The following is a 20,741-nucleotide window of genomic DNA, read 5'->3' as shown; positions in this document are numbered from 1 at the left end:
ATGTGGAGGTGTTTTTTTTTTGGTGTAGGGGCTAATATTGGTTGTAATGTTTGTTTGAGTTTTTTTTTTTTGGTAGCAGTGGTTGATATTGGTAGTCGGTGGTTGATTTGTGGGGTAGCCGATGGTTGTGGGAAATGGCGGTTGATCTGTGGGTGTGGATTGTTGTTGTTATTGTTGTTGTTGTTGATAATAATGATGATGATATGGAGGAGTTAATATATTATTTTAATGTGTAGTATATATTATTTTAATGTATAAAATTGAAGGATAAAACATTTGATGAATGAGATATTGCAAAATGATGTAGTAAAATAATAAAATAGACTTTTAATGTCAAAATGTCATTTTTTATAAAACGCTCAACAAAAAGAAAAATCAAATGGTATCACGTATATAACTAGAAGGAAACTAGAGTAGGTTTGCGTTTTTTTTTTTAGCTTTTAAAGACAACTTTAATATATAGCCCACCACGTGTAGGAATTGGTGCACACTATAATCTCAAATCTGTATAATAAAATTTCTTGGGCAATGAAAAATCTCCGCCACTGCACCCAGATAATATTAAAATGTTGAAAAATGTAATTCCTTTAATGATTTTGCTAATGTGTATGGGTGGTTGTAGGTGTGAGATTTGGGATGGGTTTGAGATTTGGGATGGTCTCAGATCGGGTTGTGGCTGTGAAGTGTGGTGGGGTGGGGTCTCACCAGCGCCGTTGCCGATATTGGTTGTGGTGATTGATGTTGAGGTGTTTTTTTTTTTTGGTGTAGGGGCTAATATTGGTTGTAATGTTTGTTTGAGTTTTTTTTTTTTTTTTTTTTTTTTGGTCGCAGTGGTTGATATTGGTGGTCGGTGGTTGATTTGTGGGGTGGCCGATGGTTGTGGGCAATGGCGGTTGATCTGTGGGTGTGGGTTGTTGTTGTTGTTGTTGATAATAATGATGATGATATGGAGAAATTAATATATTATTTTAATGTATAAAATTGAAGGATAAAACATTTAATGAATGAGATATTGCAAAATGATGTAGTAAAATAATAAAATGGACTTTTATTGTCAAAATGACTTTTTTTATAAAAGGGCTGACGAGAATGCTCAACTAAAAGAAAAATCAAATGGTATCACGTATATGACTAGAAGGAAACTAGAGTAGGTTTGCGTTTTTTTTTTTTTTTGCTTTTAAAGACAACTTTAATATATAGCCCACCACGTGTAGGACTTGGAGCATACTATAATCTCAAATCTGTATAATAAAATTTCTTGGACAATGAAAAATCTCTGCCACTGTACATAGATAATATTAAAAAGTTGAAAAATGTAATTCCTTTAATGATTTTGCTAATGTGTATGGGTGGTTGTGGGTGTGTGATTTGGGATGGTTTTGAGATTTGGGATGGTCTCAGATCGGGTTGTGGCTTTGAAGTGTGGAGGGGTCTCACCAGTGCCGTTGCCGATATTGGTTGTGGTGATTGATGTTGAGGTGGTTTTTTTTTTGTGTAGGGGCTAATATTGGTTGTAATGTTTGTTTGAGTTTTTTTTTTTTTTTTTTTGGTAGCAGTGGTTGATATTGGTGGTCGGTGGTTGATTTATGGGGTGGCCGATGGTTGTGGGCAATGGCGGTTGATCTGTGGGTGTGGGTTGTTGTTGTTGTTGATAATAATGATGATGATATGTAGGAGTTAATATATTATTTTAATGTGTAGTATATATTATTTTAATGTATAAAATTGAAGGATAAAACATTTGATGAATGAGGTATTGCAAAATGATGTTGTAAATTAATAAAATAGACTTTTAATGTCAAAATGACATTCTTTATAAAACGGCTGACGAGAATGCTCAACAAAAAGAAAAATCAAATGGTATCACGTATATGACTAGAAGGAAACTAGAGTAGGTTTGGGTTTTTTTTTTTGCTTTTAAAGACAACTTTAATATATAGCCCACCACGTGTATGACTTGGGGCACACTATAATCTCAAATCTGTATAATAAAATTTCTTGGACAATGAAAAATCTCCGCCACTGCACACAGATAATATTAAAAAGTTGAAAAATGTAATTCTTTTAAGGATTTTGCTAATGTGTACCTTTAGGGCACACAATAATTACTTATTTTTGAAAATATTTTCTTTGGAATTGAAAAAATATTGACAGTTTTTTCAATTTTCAAGAAAATATTTCAAAAAAAAAATTTATTGCACATATATTAACTACAAAAAATGTATTGTACTTTGGGAGATATTTCAGAAACGGATTGGGATTCGGAATGCAATTGTACTGGCAATTTTAAATTTCAACCATCTATAATTAGATGTTGCTTCATAATCTAATAATGGACTGAAAAACGCTAAGATAAATGATAGGCCTCTTCCTCAAAAACTCTCTTTGAGACTAAATTCTAAGTCACTGTTTGATTCATTTGACCGAGTGGAGCTGTGGAAGCAACAATTCTTTGTCTCTGGAGGGAGAGAAGCTTTAAGTAAGATGAGAGTAGCAAACTAGTCCCATCTTCTCTCTCTCAACTCAATAGTATGAATGCGCAGCAATCCCTTGCCCCCAGGTCCTATTGACCATGAATTTTGACCCGAATACAATTTTGACGTTTTTGCCAAAAATTTGTAAATAACATATATATTGGTCTGCGAAAAAAAAAGGGAAAAATCTTTAGTAAAGAAAAAAAAATCAGTCAAATTTTATATGAAAAATACCCCGGGCTCTTGCCAGCCGAGGTTCGACTGAAGTCAAACTATAATGATGTCATAATTAATTTAATAATCAAATAATATAAAAAATTAGTTATATAGACTAAAATAATATTTACAGTTGATTAATTATATATGGATTAAAAATAAAAATAAAATTTTCTTAATTAAGTACGAAAGTTATATAAATATTATCCTACCATTAGTTTAAACAAATCCAAACTTATAACAATATTTCAAAAAATTTAATTTACTAATATAATTGAATAAAATTTTACTTTAAATTTAAATATATGAAATGATATAGGAATATTCTAAGTCTCCAACTGTGAAGTGTGAAACGGCCAGCACAAAAATGTAATTTAGACAAGAAAAGGAAAAGTATATTAATTAGTAATGAATATTGAGATGAGAAGAGGGTAGAGATATTTATGTAATTTCAAATTTGAAGAAGTCCCTATTTCCCAAAAAAAAAAAAAAAAAAAAAAACCGCATCCAATGCGTCAGACTCAAGACTTTAATGACATATATTAGAACATTTTAGAAGTGAGAAGAAGCAACTTTCTCTCACTCTTCTATCTTTCTCCCTTTGTCTTTCTCTCGCCCGTCTCTCCAAAGCAATTCTGAACCTTCCAAAACAGTAAAGATACTGTCATATTTCAAGTATGAGTGTATGACACAGTGACTAAGCATTTTTTTTTTTTTAATATTTTTTTTTTCAAAAAACGGTGACAAGACTGACCCATACAACATCTTTTTATTTTTATTTTTTGGGAACAGTCCCACAATGCACAACTTGTTATGGGTTGCGATCGGTGGAAGGGTAATAGAGGGAATTTTTTTATCGATTATAACTCGTTATATGATGAATTATAACATAAATTGTGCATTTTTATGTCGTACTAAAACTGTTTTTTTTTTTTTTCTCAAAAAATACAAGTAGCGACTAGACAAGACCACTATGACACTATTCCTTCTATACACTTTTTTTTGACTGAGAAAAGTAGGCTTCTCACACACGTTGATGTGATAAGAAATCAGAATCAAAGCTCTAGAAGTGCCCAGCTAGATATTTTGTCATATGTACATGTCATGCTCTTTAAACTGGTATTTACATTTCTGACCAAACAAAACCCCCCTGACAATTGCTTTCGAGTCATAACTTTATCAGGGAAACAAGCAAAGCAAACTCTCTCTTATTGATTACAACCTCAAACGCATGCCTTACAGTTATTAGAGGAAAGCTTGAGCTTCCATAACCAAACGTTATGTGATCTGATCCTCTATGCCCAGAAAAAGATCATAGAGGATCAGATCACATACTTGATTTAGCAAGTGCGGCATGACATTAGTTTTACTGGACAACAAGATAACTTGAAGATTCAGTACCACGAGTCATGGCCTTACTTTGGGTCTAGCATTAATTTGAAATGGTCACACGCCACCTGCTCTCAAGGCCTCAAATCAGATTCAAACTCCTTAAATTTTACTCCACCTTTTTATTTTCAAAAAATTTTTTTCAAAAAATGCAAGTGGCACGAGACTCCTCCTGACACACGGTTTTTGACTGAGAATTAAAGTTCAACTAGAAATATTTGACAATTTTATATTAAAAGAAAAATAGCATCACCAAAATTTAAAACATTCTCTAGAACCAAAATAGCATCACCAGAATATTATGGAAGGCCTTAACATATAAACTTGAAAATTTAAGCTAAACTTGTTAGGCGTGATTGGTAACAATTCAAGCAACCAAAAATGCAAGTATTTTCCACAAGAGCCACAGTCTATATCTGAAAAATGAAATTCAAGAAGCAAAATATACAATTCACTAGCAAAATACCTATCTGCATAGTCAAACCAAATTTAAAAGAGCCACAGTTCATTGCGGTACTTCTTCCTTAACATTTCCATCTTATCCACCAGTTGCTCTGTAATCCAACATCATCCCTATCAGTAATTCTATCTCGTATTCGTTGCGAACAGTAATTCTATCTCATTTTTTGTTGCTTCGCAACGAATACGAGATAGAATTATTGAAAAGGATGTTGGATTAGCAGCACCTGAAGGAGAGAGAAAACGTCAGCGCTGGAAGAAACGAAGCTTCGGTTTAGTTCTGTTGGGTTCCGGTGTTTGGGATGTGAGAAACAAAAGTAAGAAAAGAAGAAGAAGATGGGTGGTTTGGGATGAGAGAGAGTGTCTGACCACTAAACTAGTGGTACCCATCTTGCTATATTTTGGAGAGTGAGATTTTGATTTAATACTGAGAAGTGAAAACAGATCTGAGATGGGATTAACTCATTGAAGACTGAGGCTTGCGTGCGGATTCGGTGGAACAGTATTTAAGATGGGATTTCCCTTTCGAGTTTAGCCGTTCTGAGCTTCTGTCTTCTGATGATTTGATTTTTGCTTTTGGAAACAAGATTCTACAGCTGTGTACGTGTATTTCTCAATTTACCCAGACTCTTATGCGTGTAGGTATAATCTTATCAAACTCAGTTTCACGTGCTCACCTCAAGAACCGAGAGATACATATCTTCTTTTTTCCTTTACTCGTAAACTTTCGGCCGGGTCGGGTTATACGGATTTTCAAACCCTTAATCTACTGTTCAAACCGAATATTCGGGTTTACAAAGAAAACAAACCGAATCCAACTGATCAGAGGCTTCGGGTCTACCCACTGGTCTAAGGGTCGGTCGGATTCAGCCTTAAAACAAGCCCACCTTCCCATCAAACCAAATTAAATTAATAAGATAAAGATTTTACTAATGTATGCTTTTAAGAGCACAAATCAATTTTTATTTTTGAAAACTATTTTTTGAAAATCGAAAAAATAATGACAATTTTTTCAAAAATAAATGTTTTCAAAAATAAAAAATTTAATGTGTGACCCACACATTAACTAGACCCATAAGATAAATTGAAATTGGTTGTAGTGTTTGTTTGAATATTCAAAGAATCTTTACATAGAGCGGGTCTTACGGCTCAGGCCAAGCTCTTTTAAAAAATAAAAAAAATACCTAACCCATCGCAGACGACGCAGCTCCTTCTTCTTCTTCTTCTTCTTTGTTTCTTCACTGCTCCTTCTTTCGTTCTTCTTGGTCTCCTGCCTTCAGTTGAAGTAGATGACTTCTTTCAACATTATTTTTGCCTTTTAGTTTGGTGAGCCTAGCACGTGTGACATGACAAAGCCTTGGAAATGACAAAAATGAGTTTTAAAGTTTCTGACTCATTGCCCTCCCCAACGTGAATATTAATATTGTCGAAAACGGTAATAAGTTTGGGCTGAATTTTACTGTAGTGATAAGATTGCTAGTTGGTTTGATAAAGTAGTCATCCAATATATGTTTGTTGGAGTACAAGTGTTTCTTCACTTTGATACAATGCATCCATCTATTCTTCACAACCACATCCCATAAATATAGTCAAGTAAAGAATGTAGGCGAGGCTTGAATAGGCTTTGAAGATGATTGACAGCTTGCTTTCTGTCAACCACTCTTTTTAAAATTTCGTTGGGCTCCTTATTTAATCAATTTTGTAAAGCTCCAAGTCTTTATACGGCCACTCAGCTTTTGTTTATTTTTTTATTTTAAAATTTTTCATAAAGAGTTGAATATTCCAATGGGCTTTGGCATAAAACAATTGATTGGATGGTCTAATGGCTTGAGCATAACTTTAGACATAAACTCTTATAAAAAGATTTAAAAAAAGTAAAATATTGAGTTTTATCAAACAATATTTATGTTTGCTTAAGATTTCATATTTTTTATTTGCCTTATGAAAGTTGTGATATAAAAAAGATATTTAAAAATTAGATCTTTATTTTTATTTAGACTATTTTAGTTCATTTTTCTACTTATATTAATTTAATATATTAATTCATATTTTAAATAATTATTAAATTAATTATGACGTCATCACAGTTCGACCCCGGTTTGACCTCGGTTCAACCTAAAAAACGTTGAACATCTCCCTTTTACGGTTCAATGAACGGTCCGGATCTGAAAATCTTGGTCACAATATTGTTAACAACATACTTCATAATTACCTTATTCATATGATAAGTTATTAATAGTAGTCAAGAAAGTAATGTTACTATCCTAATGATGACTCCGAAAACCAATAACAATTTATTAACTCAATAATTGTAAAAAAATGTTTATTGTGTAATATTGCTCTAATTTAATGAGAAAATTTTAATGATTCTTTTCTATTTCGTGCCATAAAAGAAGAAAAATGATTGAATACTTTGAGAGTATCATAAAAATGTATTGCTAAGTTTTGTGAATGAAATTTCTGGTTAATAATATGAATTTAGACTTAACTGAGCCTTTTAAACATGAATAAACTCATGATTAATAATATATTCATTCTCGTGCGGTAGCACGGATTACATGCTAGTTAAAAATAATAGCATAAGTTTGTTAGAGTTTGTGTTTGATTTAAATTTTGATGAGATCATTTTTCTTGAAAATCCTATTAAAATTATTCAAAATAAAGATAAAGATTTTTTAGAATTTAACTCTATCATGGACTCTTTAAAATTTTATCACAATACCTACAATATAAAATGACAATTCATTAAGAAGTACAGTGGTAGAGTATATGAAGGAACCATTCATTTCAAAATTACATTTAAAAAAAGAAAATAAAAGGAGAGTTAACGTAATACACATAAAAAAATAACATTTTTAAAATTTTTTTTAAAAAAAGAGAGAGTTAACGTGATACATAATAAAATAAAATAAATAAATAAAAAGTAGAACTCAAAGAAATTCAATCATAAACAAAAGAAAATAAAAGAAGACAAAGAGAAATTTACAAAAGATAGAACCTGAAAATTTGTTGGAATCTCTAACAGTAAATGTCTTTAATTTAAAGGAAAAGAAAGTAGGATGTAGAACTAAACTAAATGTCTTCAATCTGAAGAATAATGAGATAGAAACTGCAAAGCGTACGTGAGTTTGTGAGTCTTAAAGTGTAAGAGTTTTAATTTACATATTTATCCCATTGAAAACTCGTAAGTGGGTAGGATGAAATTATTATAGTCATAAAAAATGAGGAATGGTAGAATAGATACAAGGGTCTATTTGGATTGAACTTATTTTTGTTGAAACTGAAAACTGAAAACACTGTAGTAAAATAATTTTTAAATGTGTGAATAGTACCATGGGACCAATATTTAATATTTTTTTAAGAATAAAGTGGTTGTGGGTCTCATGAACAGTACTGCTACAGTGATAATTGTCCCTGGGCTAAAGCAAAAGGTGTGAAGTAAAAAAAAAAAAAAAAAACGAACGCAGATACAGACGCAGCTTTCAGCCCAATCCAAACGACACCTAAGAGGTTACTATCCCATTATCTTTTGGGTGATGTTATTGAACTAAGACTTTTATGTCTTCACACAAGTTCATCGTTTCTAATTTTTGTTAATCATTTTATTTGAAGGAACTGTTGACGGAAGGTTTCTTTTGGATTCCCTCTCTGGGTGGCCCAACTTCAATTGCTGCCTGACAAAGTGGATCTGGCATTTCTTGGCTTTTTTAGTTTGTGGTAATAATAATTTTTGTTGCCATGGCTTGTTAAGCTAAAAGTTGTCTTGCATCTTTATCTATTTTGAACATTAGTTTTTCATGTAAAATTATTTATTAACCTTCGTTGTCATGGAAGTTTTATGTTAGTTACTGATCATGGAAGTGTTAGGTCAATGTCTCAAATTGAAGCACATATCTGCAACATTTAATGATGCAGAGATTATTAGTTAGTGGTCAGTGTTAGAGATATATATTAGACATATTAGCCCAATGTAATAGGCTCAACCCCAGTCCTACTTATACTAGTAGTCTAGGATTTAGTTACCTATATATACACATGTTAGGGTTCATTGTAACACAGGTTATTAAACTACACTCTTACATAATAAAGATGTAGCCCTTAAGGGATTCCTCCGTAGATGTAGGTCGTCAAGGCTAAATCACGTAACCCTCATGTTCTCGATGTTCCTATTATATGCTTCATCTTTTGCATTCACTCTAGCATATACCACATGTTCATATTCTATGCTTCCTCTTCCGCATTCACTCTAACATATACAACATGGTATAACACATTGCGTTGCTAATAATTATATTTAACATGGTATCAGAGCCAAACTTCGTTCTTGGCATCAAACAAACATCTCTAGCAAGCAAAGAAGATTCTCACGTGCACATCACCATCAGAAGTTACACATGTTTGTCTGCTGGATCTAGACTCCACGGCATCTCATAGCCACCATAGCTCTGTGCTGTGTCAAAATCCCCAACCAAGCAAACCATGACTAAACTTTTCAAATATGTGCATATCAAGCCTTCATCTGTCGAAACCAACCCCACAAACATGCTCCACGGCCTCCTGTGAGGAAAACCCAGAAATCCAGTCAATCGAAACCTAGCCACGCGCCGCACTTAGCTCCGGAATATCTCTCATGCGCCACATCAGAATCCTCACTCGCAGATCTTCTTTAGTGACACGTGCCACCCTGTCAGCCTCCTCGTCCACTGATTTACAAAACCCGAGATACAGGCCTCAATTCGACCTCACACGTGCTGCCCTAGTTTCAAGCTTCTCCTCCATGCGCCGGTGAACATCGCACACTCTTGCCAGCTTCGAAAACTGCTGCTGATGTCATCTGACGTCACCGGATGATGTCATCACTCCACATTAGCAACCACGCAAGCACGTCCACGTCAGCCACAGCCACGTCAGTGCCATGTCATAAGATGACATCAGCGATTCTGCTGCCCGATCTGTGAACCGACCCGGACCATGTATCCGTTGACTTTGAGCCTGGACCAGTTGACTTTGACTTTTGCGTTGACCTTTGACCAAAAGTCAAAATTTCTGAAAGGGCCTATCTTACTCAGTTTTTCTCGTAGATTCCAATTTCGGACTCCGTTTCTTTATTTGAAGCCCCAAAATTGGTCAATTGGCACATTCTTCATTGTGATTTCTTCAAAGGCATTCTTCACGGCATCTCCAAGTGATCTTCTTATGCTTATCCAACCTTAAGCCTTCATCGAACTTCCACCTTGAGTTTGAGGGAGGGTGTTAGAGATATATATTAGACATATTAGCCCAATGTAATAAGCCCAAGCCCAGTCCTACTTGTACTAGTAGTCTAGGGTTTAGTCACCTATATATACACATGTTAGGGTTTATTGTAACACAGGTTATTGTCCTACACTCTTACACAATAAAGATGTAACCCTTAAGGAATTCCTCCGTGAATGTAAGTCGTCAAGGCTGAATCACGTAACCCTCATGTTCTCGATGTTCCTATTCTTTACTTCCTCTTCCGCATTCACTCTAGCATATACAACATGTTCCTATTCTATGATTCTTCTTCCGCATTCACTCTAGCATATATAACATGATATAACACATCGCGTTGCTAATAATTATATTTAACAATCAGGATATGTTTGGTATTGTGGCTTGTTTCCTACACTGTCCCATCTTCCAAGTCATTGACTCATTGCTATCCTCTTCCTGACAAAATAATCTATACTAATTGGGGGGCGGCCCAATATAATTTGGGGCCTAAGGCGAAAAATTTATGCGGGGCCTCTAATATGCAAATATTAATTAAACAAAATTATTTAATACGAATCAAATTAAGATTAATTTGATACATTAAATACATAAATAATACCAACTGGACTAATGTTAATTTCATATAGTGAATTGAATATCATAGTTGAATTATAAATATTAATAACAAGAAATAAAAATATATTGCGATTGAAAAAGATACTTTATTTTGGATATAAGACAATGCATAGTTAAATAAAGTTGTAATCTAATTTTTAATTATATATTTTGATTTTAAGAGAGAGAGAGAGACAGATATTATTTGGTGTATGGTTTTGTAGGATATTAATTTACAAAAATCAAAGTCTCAAACTATTAGGGGAAATTAATCTATAATTGATGATTTAACACATTTGCAACATCTTTTTGAAATATTTTAGGGTTTAAATTGAGTTAAGGTTTTATTGGTCTTATACTTTAAGAGTCTTAATGGAAATGAAAAAGAAAAATGCGCTAATTAAAAGCACTATAAAATGTTCAAAATATAATATGATATTGTCTCTCATTGATGAACTTCATTAATTTAACTAATGAATGTTTATATCACGTTTTTTGTGATTAATAACATGGCAATTTGTAAGCCAATAGTAAAATTTATATATCACTAGTAAAAAAAAATGTACAACTTTTAGAAAATATATATAATTTTATAAAAATTTTGGCCTTTAACTATAAAAAATGGGGTCTTTTTTTCTAAGGAATTTTTTTTTTTTTAGTGGGGCTTTAGGCCTAGGCCTTGAGCCGGCCCTTGCTGACAGGTGAATTGTTGCACATTGGGCTATTGGTGACTGGTGCAAATTCCAAGTCCATCTTCTTTGCCTTCCAAAGCAAGCACAATTTAGAGAATATATATATATGTGGGTCTGAAGTCTGAACTCCTTACTTAATGGGCTCTTAGGGGGCCCAATCGTGGAATTTGTCTGGTCTTTTGGCAGATGATTTATATAATAACATGTGGTACAATGACTGGAGAAGCTTCTAATGGCCCATGGAGATGCCTTAAATGTCTGGGGTAATAGATGACCTTTCTTTCTTAAAAAAATTGTTCAATAGGAAATTTTTCTACTTTCTATGTGGAAAATATCTCCCGATGTCTTCTTCTTTGTAGTTTCGAAAGATTTTAAAATTTTTATATGATTTATAGTGAAAACCACCAAAAATTTGAAGCTAAAGAAGGTAGATAAGCAGTTTTTGAAGTTTGAAAAGCTAAGTTTGCCTTAGTAGTTTGATTTGGGTATATGCATGTCTTGGTTGGTAAGCATGTCCTAGGAACAGGATACTGATGAACTGTGTTCCACGTGAAGGATCTGCGGCATCAGATTTACACTTTTACAATAGCACGTAAGGCAAACCTACTTTAGTTCCTCAGTTGTATTCTATACATGTGTAGCACTTAATGGCCAGTTTTCTTTCCTTTTTTATTTTTTATTTTTTAGGCAAAATTTTGCGTTTGATATGGGTTTTACCATGTATAATTTTTCATGCAGGATGACCAGCCACCTTTGGGCTGGTATAACACTGCGGCATACCTTGTTTTACCTGTCCTCTTTGTTGTTTCTCAATATGTCTCAATGGAGCTCATGAAGCCTCTCCAGGTAAATCATAATCCTCTTTACCATTTTTTTTCTTCTCGCTTCTCATTTTTCTTTAAGCATTGTTAAGACTTGATTGTCTTTTATTGGCAGATGGATGATCCAACTCAAAAGAACACACTTCTTGTTTTCAAGTTTCTTCCATTCATGATTGGTTACTTCTCCTTGTCTGTGCCGTCAGGATTATCAATTTACCGATTGGTTTCTCCTTGCCTTTATGCATCTACATGCTTTAGTCAATAACTGGCTATTGTTGTTGAGGATACATAGCCGACCCCAAAAATTTGGGACTAAGGCTTGGTTGTTATTGTTTTAGTCAATAACCGGTTTTATAAATTGTCTATTTGACAGTTTTGATATGTGCAGAGTAGTTTATATGTCTAAGAATTTGAACTAGCACAAAACTTTGGGGTGGTTGTTCTATGACCTTATGATCTTAATGCAGGAGCATAACCAAAAGTTATTTCAATATTTCATTTTAGATTTTTAGTGGATAATTTCATATTGTAACGTAGTTATTTGTTTAGTTTGGATTGGTATTTGAGTTTGGTTAGGATTAGTAGTTTATCATTATCATTTGTTTAGGATTATTGGATTAGTATTTGAAATTGTTTAGGATTATCAGATTAGTATTTGAAATTGTTTAGGAGAGTTTATCCTTATCTTTGTGATTCCTTGAAGCTGCATATAAAACTCCAAATGATTTCTTTTGTAGGAGAGACTATTATTATTATTATTATTATTATTATTATTATTATCGAGATTATTTGCAGAGATTGCATATTATTTGTTTGGTGGTGATTCCAAACACCTTAGGTGGGAAGCCTAAGGTTCTTCGGTAGGACTAATCTAGGTGGGAAGCCTAAGTTGTCCTGCATCAGATCTGCTGCATGTACTGATTCTGTGAAAAAATTGTGATTTTCTCAATTCTGATTATGCTTGCGTTAATACAACATATACCTACTAATAAATAAATCTTCTTTAATTGTTATGTTGAGAATCTGCTAGTCTAAATGTCTGAATCTTCTTTTATATGAACTATTTTGTTAAAACCTTATTTCTCCATACAAACTAACATGTCAAGAACTGATTAATTGCATCAGATATTTTGAAATGCAAACTGAATCATATGGTCTTGCACTGATATACGGCTTTGCACTGATATACTCTCTTTTCCCCCTTCTAAAAATTTATGCTTGGTGGATCTCAAAAACTATATTTTTACAACAAACTCTTCTGTCCATTTGTTCATAGAATTTACCATGTGGTTTTTAGGTTCACAAACAATGTACTCAGCACAGCCCAACGAGTATGGTTACGCTAAATAAGTGGTGCAAAACCTGTTGTGAGTGAGAATGCTAGTGGAATCATTACATGAAAAAATGCATGTATCATCAGCTTCTGAGTAATTCTTAGATACTCCCAGAGCACAGAGAATGGTACTTCCTCCTCTCACATTCATGGTGGGATTTACTCATTATATTCATAGTGGGGTCCACTCGTTATACTCATCGGGGTGGTGGTGGACTAGTGGGTTGAAGACAATAGGATAACTAATAATAAGCCAATAATTTAATATAGTTATACAAAATTAATTATTACTTTAACAACTAAAATCTACAAGGTAATAAGCTTCAATCATATTTATTATGTACTTGACAAGAAGTTGCAGATGTTTGTTGGATTTACTATTTTGTTTTTTATAACAGTTGATGTCAGAACCTTATCGAATGAAGCAATTTAGAATCTAAATCTACAATGCATAGTAGTTGAATTCTGTTACAGTTTTATTTAACTTCATATGTTGATACTTACAGAAAAACCTACTGATTTTAAGTTCCTCATCTTAAGTGCATCTCTAAAATTTAACCATCATCGCATATATTTGCACAGTTTTAATGTTTTCGAGGCTTATGCTTTGAATTTCATCTTGAATGTTTGAGGCACAAGACCATGGCATAGCTTCTTTAGTTTCACTCATAAATATTTTCTTGTTAGAATTCTTTTGTTGTTCTTTATGATTTTTTATAAGAAATTTATTAGAAGAAAGGGATTGTTGTTCTTTATGTGTGTAAGTGATTAAGATATATTTTATGCTTAAAGGAAAATATAGTATTTGTCACGGATGCCATTTTTGTATATCCTCCATGTAGGACTTTATTTTTCATGATCTAGAAGTTTTTATCAATCAAATAGGAGAACATCGGGATTTTTAGTATTTATTTTGCTTCATTGATTTTCCTTGAAACAAACACGGCATTAAGAAAAGGCTCTTTCCTCGGTTTCATGTCATTTGGTTTCTTTTTTGTCTCTTATCTATTCTTTTCCTTTGTTACATTAGTCTTTTTTGGTTAAGAGTTGTTCTACATTGCTTCGAAATTTCTTAGAGTTTAGCTCAATAATACCAACCTTGAAAATTTTCCAGAAAAAGAGGTGACTAATAGAATATTTGAGAAATCCAATGTCTGAAAACCAGTCAACTAAGATATTTTAACATGATGGTTTCTTCTCATGTAGTCATATTATGAGTTTTATTGTGTATACAATAGATTATGAGATTTATGGCTTAGCCCTGGGCTCAACAGATGGCAGAAGCTCTATACAGATCTCACCCCCCAGAAATCATTGCTTCCCTGCTTAATGACTGATATTTACCATAACCTTGCATTTACAAACGAATTTTTGTTATTGTTTCAGGTTGAAAGTATAGTTTTAAGTATAATATCAATGCTTTCTGGTCCTAATGACGAATCACCTTCAAATGTTGAAGCTGCTATAAGTGACTGTTGGCTATTGATTTTTCTCTTTCTATTTATAAGTAAAGAACTATGTTGTGCAACATGTGAATATGAAAATGCTTCAAGTTAACATAATTGTAATAGTAAATTATGTGGACAGATTATAGGCAAGTTTACAGACTGTGCTTAAATCTTTTTTTTTTTTATAGATAAATCCTTTTCAATTCATAATGTCAGTAGCCCTGTGATAGATTGCTTTATTCAGCAAACAGCTTGACCAAATGAAGAACATGCTAAGGCTCATCATGCATGAGGCAGATAATGGATTTGCAGGAAGTCCACGGCCAAGGGAAATTTAATCTAGTTGGTTACAAGCATCTATGGAGGGACTAATTTCTCTTCAGTAGATCTTAAACAATGTAGGATGGATATCATTTAATGAATGAGAAGAACGAAAATGGTTTGATTTCTTGATTTTAGTTATTCAGATGGTGCACTCGTGTAGGTGGTGTAAAACTGATCAAAGAAATCCCGTGCTTGGTAGAGGATCTTGAGAAGAGTTGGCGGTGGATTACTTCTGACTTTGCAAATTAAATGTTATATTCCAGACACCAGAGATCTAAGTGAGTTTGTGTAATGCAAGAGACTGAAACTTGTACCGATGGTCGGTCAGAGAAGTACAGGCTTAAATGATGGAGATTATTTAGATAATGAAGGAGAATAGTCTTTACTGATTTCTTCATTTCAGGTATCTTGATGATGTAAGAAAAGCTTTAAAAGTTCTCGAGAAAGATGTTCTATGTAATCAGGTGGTAGAATTATCAAAGAATGTCGTACTTTGGTACAAGATCCTGAATGGAGTGCTCAAGTGGGGGGTTATTTCCTCGATGCTGAGGAGTGTAAAAATTTTGGTATGTACTGATTGTGGGGTACACAAGTAATCAAGTGAAAATACTAATTACAAGTTTTGAACATAAGATGTTCTCATGACTGCATCTAGGGTTCAAAGGTGCCAAGCCAAGCTTTGCCTTGCTCATGCTTCACTTGTTAAAGATCATACAACCTTCTGCTCAAATCAAGTTTATTTTTAGCTTGAGGCATCATAAGCTTGTTGAGTTCATGAACAGCTTGACGAGCCCATAAATTTTCTAAAGTTGATAAATTATAGCCACTCAAGTACCAAATGCCCGAAAATAACAAGCCTATGGACTAAAGAGGGTTAGGGACTCATCATGGTTGCAAAGTCTATATGTCAAAAATTGAAAAACTTATTTATAATCAAGGTTTTGAAAACAACCAAAAAAAAAATGTATAACCCAAAGAATCTTGAACTTCTTGTTTAGTAAATAAACAAATAAGCCTGAGCTTTTACTAAGTCGAGATCCTAGTTGCTCATTAATGGCTTGGTGATAGGAATCACCTTAATGGTGGTGAGTTTATTCAGTAGTTCTTTGAGGGAACTGGCCTCCTAAGGAATGAGAATAGGGAATAGAAAGATTAGAGAGATTAGAAAGAAAAGAAACAAAGAATGTGCTTGTATTATTTCTGATTATCCCTCCAATTCTCACATCTGCTCTGTATATACAATTCAGTTAGTTAAAATAATTAGCTCATTCATAACTGCCATCCTAACTAACTATTCTTCCAATCACTGACTCAATCAGTCACTAACTAAATCAACTACTCCTATCACTTGGTTCATTTCTTCTTGTGTTCTCATAAGTTGAAGCCATGATCTTTACGTGTACTATTTGGTTGGATTTTCTGCTTTGATCCTCTTAAGTCCTTAAAACTAGTTAACCATTTGGCATATTGTTGTAATTCTGTTTCTTCTATTCACAAAATTGATATTTACTGTGATTTTGAAGTTTGTGGTCATTATGATTATGTAAGTTGCAGCTTTCCTCTATTATCATTTTTCCTCCTCAATTGTTCTTTTCAACTCCTCCATTTATTATTGGAGGAACATCATTTTCCAATATATATGGCCAAAGGATTTATTTATAAATATAGCCACATATTGTTTGGTACCACAAAGTGAATTTTTTTAATTTGCGTCTCTTATTACAGAAGGAATGGAGAGATAGGAAAGACGAGTTCAAGAAAAAGGTCAGCAGATGTGTGAGAAAATCACAAGAAGCAGGCCACCGATGCCTTTTTTTTGGGGGGGCGGGGGGGGCTGGACTGGTTCACCACGAAATGTGTTCGTCGTTGTACCAAGCCATCGAAGTTCTCGCACCCATTTATTTAGTTCTTTTGTTTTATCTAAGAATGGTCGAATTGTATGACTTGGAACATTTATGTAATTCAAAAATGCTTTGGTTGGTGTTTGATGACAAGCATTCTTGTTCAATACTTAATGTCATCTGATCCATTTCTAATTCGCTTAAAATAACACTTTTTTTTATCCAAATCTAATTGACCGAACCCGATCCCTACCTGCCCACTTTGCCATGTCTAGTTTCTAGATTGGTACCATACAATAGAGAAAAGAATAACAAATTTATCGTTGAGTTCTGGAAATTTTGCTCAACAAAGAGAGTCAAGATTGTTGTCCCAAAACTTTTCAAAATAATTAACTCGCCTAACACTACGCTTGATCCATGTAATCTCACTTGTACGAGATTTTTTTTTTTTTTTTTTTTTTTTGCAACTTCTGCTCCAGTTGTTTCACCTCCACCAATTACAAATTAATCCATAAAAAATGCAAATTACAATGAAATATAGTAAAAAGTTAATACAAGGAAATATGGAATGGAATATGCCATCACATAAATTACTATCATATTCAACGCATTTTTTCAGCTTAATAAATCAATAAAAATCAATTTTCCTAAATGAGCATTCCTCCATCCTAGATTTTGAACCTATCTAGGTACCAGAACACCATTCATGGCAAATTAACAAACATATTTGGCTTGTTAGGTTCTCCCTCACAGAGAGCCAACTTGTTTCAACTAAAAATAAAAGGCGATAGCTTATGTAGTACTTGTTAAATTACACATCCAACTTTGGATGCCACACACATTGTAAAGAGAGAAAGGGACAGACAGAATCCACCAAAAGAGGAGAGAATAATGAATCAAGCATGTGCAAGCAAAGGTTGCTTTATGAAAGGAAAAAGAAGGAAAAAATTGTTCTTTGCTTCTACTTTAGTCCAGTTCGCACATGCATACCACTTTCTAAGGGAAAAAAAAAAAAAAAACATCTCCCTCAACCAATAGCCAACAAAAAATACTAATAACATTACCCATTAATTTTTGGTAGTAGAAACAAGTGGTTTCATTTCATCCATTAATTCATTGCCAAAATCCTAACATAGCTGTTTCAAATCCATTAACTTTTCCCCTACACAACAATCAACAAAAATTAACAAAAAATAAGCAAGATCCTAAAACCAGCTTACATACAAAATGAAAACCAAGCTTCTAAATTTAGGCTAAAGACTAAGCTAAGCCTTCTTGGGTGACTTTGCAGCCTTGGAAGGAGACTTGGGCTCTTTGGTAGTCTTCTCAGTCTTCTTTGGCAACAAAATAGGGTTGATATTAGGAAGGACCCCACCATGAGCTATAGTAACACCAGCAAGCAATTTTCCAAGCTCTTCATCATTCCTCACAGCTAGCAACACATGCCTTGGGATAATCCTAGTCTTCTTGTTGTCACGAGCTGCATTTCCAGCCAACTCCAACACCTGTTAAAAGAAAACCCAAATTAGATACAACCCAACAAAAATTAAGACTAAAAAACCAAAACCCAGAACGCAAACACGGATCAGAGAAAGAATAAGAGGCTTAAAAGGGGTTTGTTGTTGTTTTTGTTACCTCAGCAGCAAGGTACTCAAGCACAGCAGCCATGTAAACAGGGGCACCTGATCCACAACGTTGGGCGTACCTTCCTTTCTTAAGGTACCGGCCTATCCTACCGACTGGGAATTGCAAACCAGCTTTGACGGACCGGGTAACCGACTTCTTCCTTGAGCCGCTACCTTTTCTTCCACCGGCACCTTTCTTATCCATTCTAAGAGACAAAAACACAAACACCTGCCGGGCAAGACTGAAACGAAAACTATAGAGAATGAAGGATTGAGATTTGAAGGGTAAAGAGTGTGACAGGGAGAGGTAGATATGAAGTAAGGATTGATTTGGCGTGGCTTTATAGATGGGTGTGTAGTGCAAGAAGCATTAAGGTTGTGAGGATTAGGGGGTCAAGGAGTATGAACCGTTGGATTTAGGGCTTTTCTATGGATGTGGGTCTTTGTGCCGCGATCCGTGTCATTTGAAATCGACCAATGGGGAGTGAGTTTGAAAATTTTTTAAAATTTTTGTGCGCTGGGAAAGGACACGGTAAGAAGTTTTTGAGGATCTCCGCCAAACTTTTTTCAATTTCCCGCTTCAGTTTCACTGTGTCTTTTGTTTTTTGTTTTCAAAGATTTTTTTTTTTTTTTTTTATATAAGTAATTCAAGTTCTATATAAAATATCACAACTTTTACAACAATTATACTACATGGTAAATTGTGATTGATTACATATTACTTTCACATAGATCTACTATTTTTTCTCCATCATTCACAATTTGTCATGTGGACAATTGTAACTAAAATTATGGTACTAAAATTTCTATTTTTTAAAAAAATTTATGTCAATAACGAATACAATAGTGATTTTAAAAATTATTTTTTAATGAAAAATATTTTTTTTATATAAGATAGAAATTTCACTATAATCTAATCTAAGTGTATATAGACCTGCTTGGTAGGGGTGTTTAAATAATAGTTTTCAATGTTTAAATACTCATACACGTATTTCCACAACACTTTTTAACTAAAAATATTTCCACAACACTTAAATAACGAAATTAGAAATTGTAAGGACACGATTCGTGGCGGACCGTAACAGTGTTGGGTTCGCACGTAAAAGGGCCCAAACAATATCATTTGTAGAGCGTGGGTTTGAAAGGCTAGGCCTTGGTCACCAGACGGCGGGTCTTTCGTGGTATTCATACATGGTTAAGTTTCCTTCACTCCTGGAGTCCTTCTCCTGGAGGTGGGCTGGGAGGCTCTGGTTTTTGGCCATTTTTCCCAGCCCCTGTTCTAGATTACTCCTTTTTCCTTTTATACCCGTTTGCGTTCACTGTCCTTCGTTCACGTATAGGGTCAACATTTCCAAGATTGATACTTGTCCCATCAACCCATACCCAAAGTCGTTGGGGGTGGTTGTAAAAGCTGAAGAATACGGCTCTGTCAGGTGCAGAGTATTGAATGGTAGTAAGGGCAGCTTTCCCTGAATATTTTAGAATTTCTTTCAAGTTTAGTTCTATACCGTTTTTGCCCCTCTCTCCGGTGGGACTTTGGGTCCACCGAGGACTGAACTGTCCTCGGCTGTAACCCGAGGCCATTTTGTGCTTTATATTATCAAACTTGGGTCATAACCCTCCTCGGCTTGGGCCTTTGGACTCCCTACGGGTAAATGGGCCTGACCCATAAATTATTTGGGCCCCACAGAAATCTTTAACCAAATAGGTCCTATGTGTGTGAAACTCCTTCCTAAAGACTTGAACCCCAACCCTTCTCTTCCCCCACACTCCATAAACACTTAAAGTGTGTTTGTTTGGAAGTGAAATAGACTTACTATTTTTTCTCCATCGTTCACAATTTGTCATGTGGACAATTGTAACTAAAATTATGGTACTAAAATTTTTTTTTTTTTTTTAATTTATGTCATTAACGAATACAATGTGATTTTAAAAATTATTTTTGAATGAAAAATATTTTTTTTATATAAGATAGAAATTTCACTCTAGTATAATCTAAGTATATATGGACCTGCTTGGTAGGGGTATTTAAATAATAGTTTTCAATGTTTAAATACTCATACACGTATTTCCACAACATTTTTTAACTAAAAATATTTTCACAACACTTAAACAACGATATTAGAAATCTCTAACCAAACAGGCCCTATGTTCCTTCCTAAAGACTTGAACCTAGCCCTTCTCTCCAGCCCTTCTCTCCCCCCATGCTCCATAAACATTTAAGGTGTGTTTGTTTGGAAGTGAAATAGGTTAGATGGAAAATTTT

At 34.0% G+C, this 20,741-nt stretch overlaps 1 protein-coding gene and 1 pseudogene across 1 annotated transcript; one reads left to right on the top strand and one right to left on the bottom strand.

Annotated features, from left to right (window-relative positions):
- The window catches only part of LOC115952769, a 28,597-nt pseudogene extending 15,293 nt beyond the window's left edge, over positions 1-13,304 (top strand).
- Positions 13,305-17,891: 4,587 nt separating this feature from the next.
- On the bottom strand, positions 17,892-18,806 carry LOC115987638 (histone H2A). Its single transcript, XM_031111234.1, has 2 exons — positions 18,486-18,806; positions 17,892-18,355 (listed from the first exon to the last, which is right to left on the bottom strand). Exons 1-2 carry the CDS (start codon positions 18,678-18,680, stop codon positions 18,116-18,118), a joined length of 435 nt encoding a protein of 144 aa, XP_030967094.1. The 5' UTR covers positions 18,681-18,806; the 3' UTR covers positions 17,892-18,115.
- Positions 18,807-20,741: the final 1,935 nt, after the last annotated feature.

The sequence above is a fragment of the Quercus lobata genome, chromosome 1, assembly GCF_001633185.2.
Source record: "Quercus lobata isolate SW786 chromosome 1, ValleyOak3.0 Primary Assembly, whole genome shotgun sequence".
NCBI classification, from domain to species: Eukaryota; Viridiplantae; Streptophyta; class Magnoliopsida; order Fagales; family Fagaceae; genus Quercus; species Quercus lobata.
This window is presented reverse-complemented; position numbering and strand designations above follow the sequence as displayed.

What these genes read in the sequence shown, in the direction of transcription:
- LOC115987638 (XM_031111234.1), bottom strand. Translation starts at nt 18,680, where the DNA reads ATGGATAAGAAAGGTGCCGGTGGAAGAAAAGGTAGCGGCTCAAGGAAG. An exon ending in TTGAGTACCTTGCTGCTGAG is followed by an intron (nt 18,356 to 18,485) that starts GTAACAAAAACA and finishes TTCTTTTAACAG; the next exon opens with GTGTTGGAGTTGGCTGGAAA.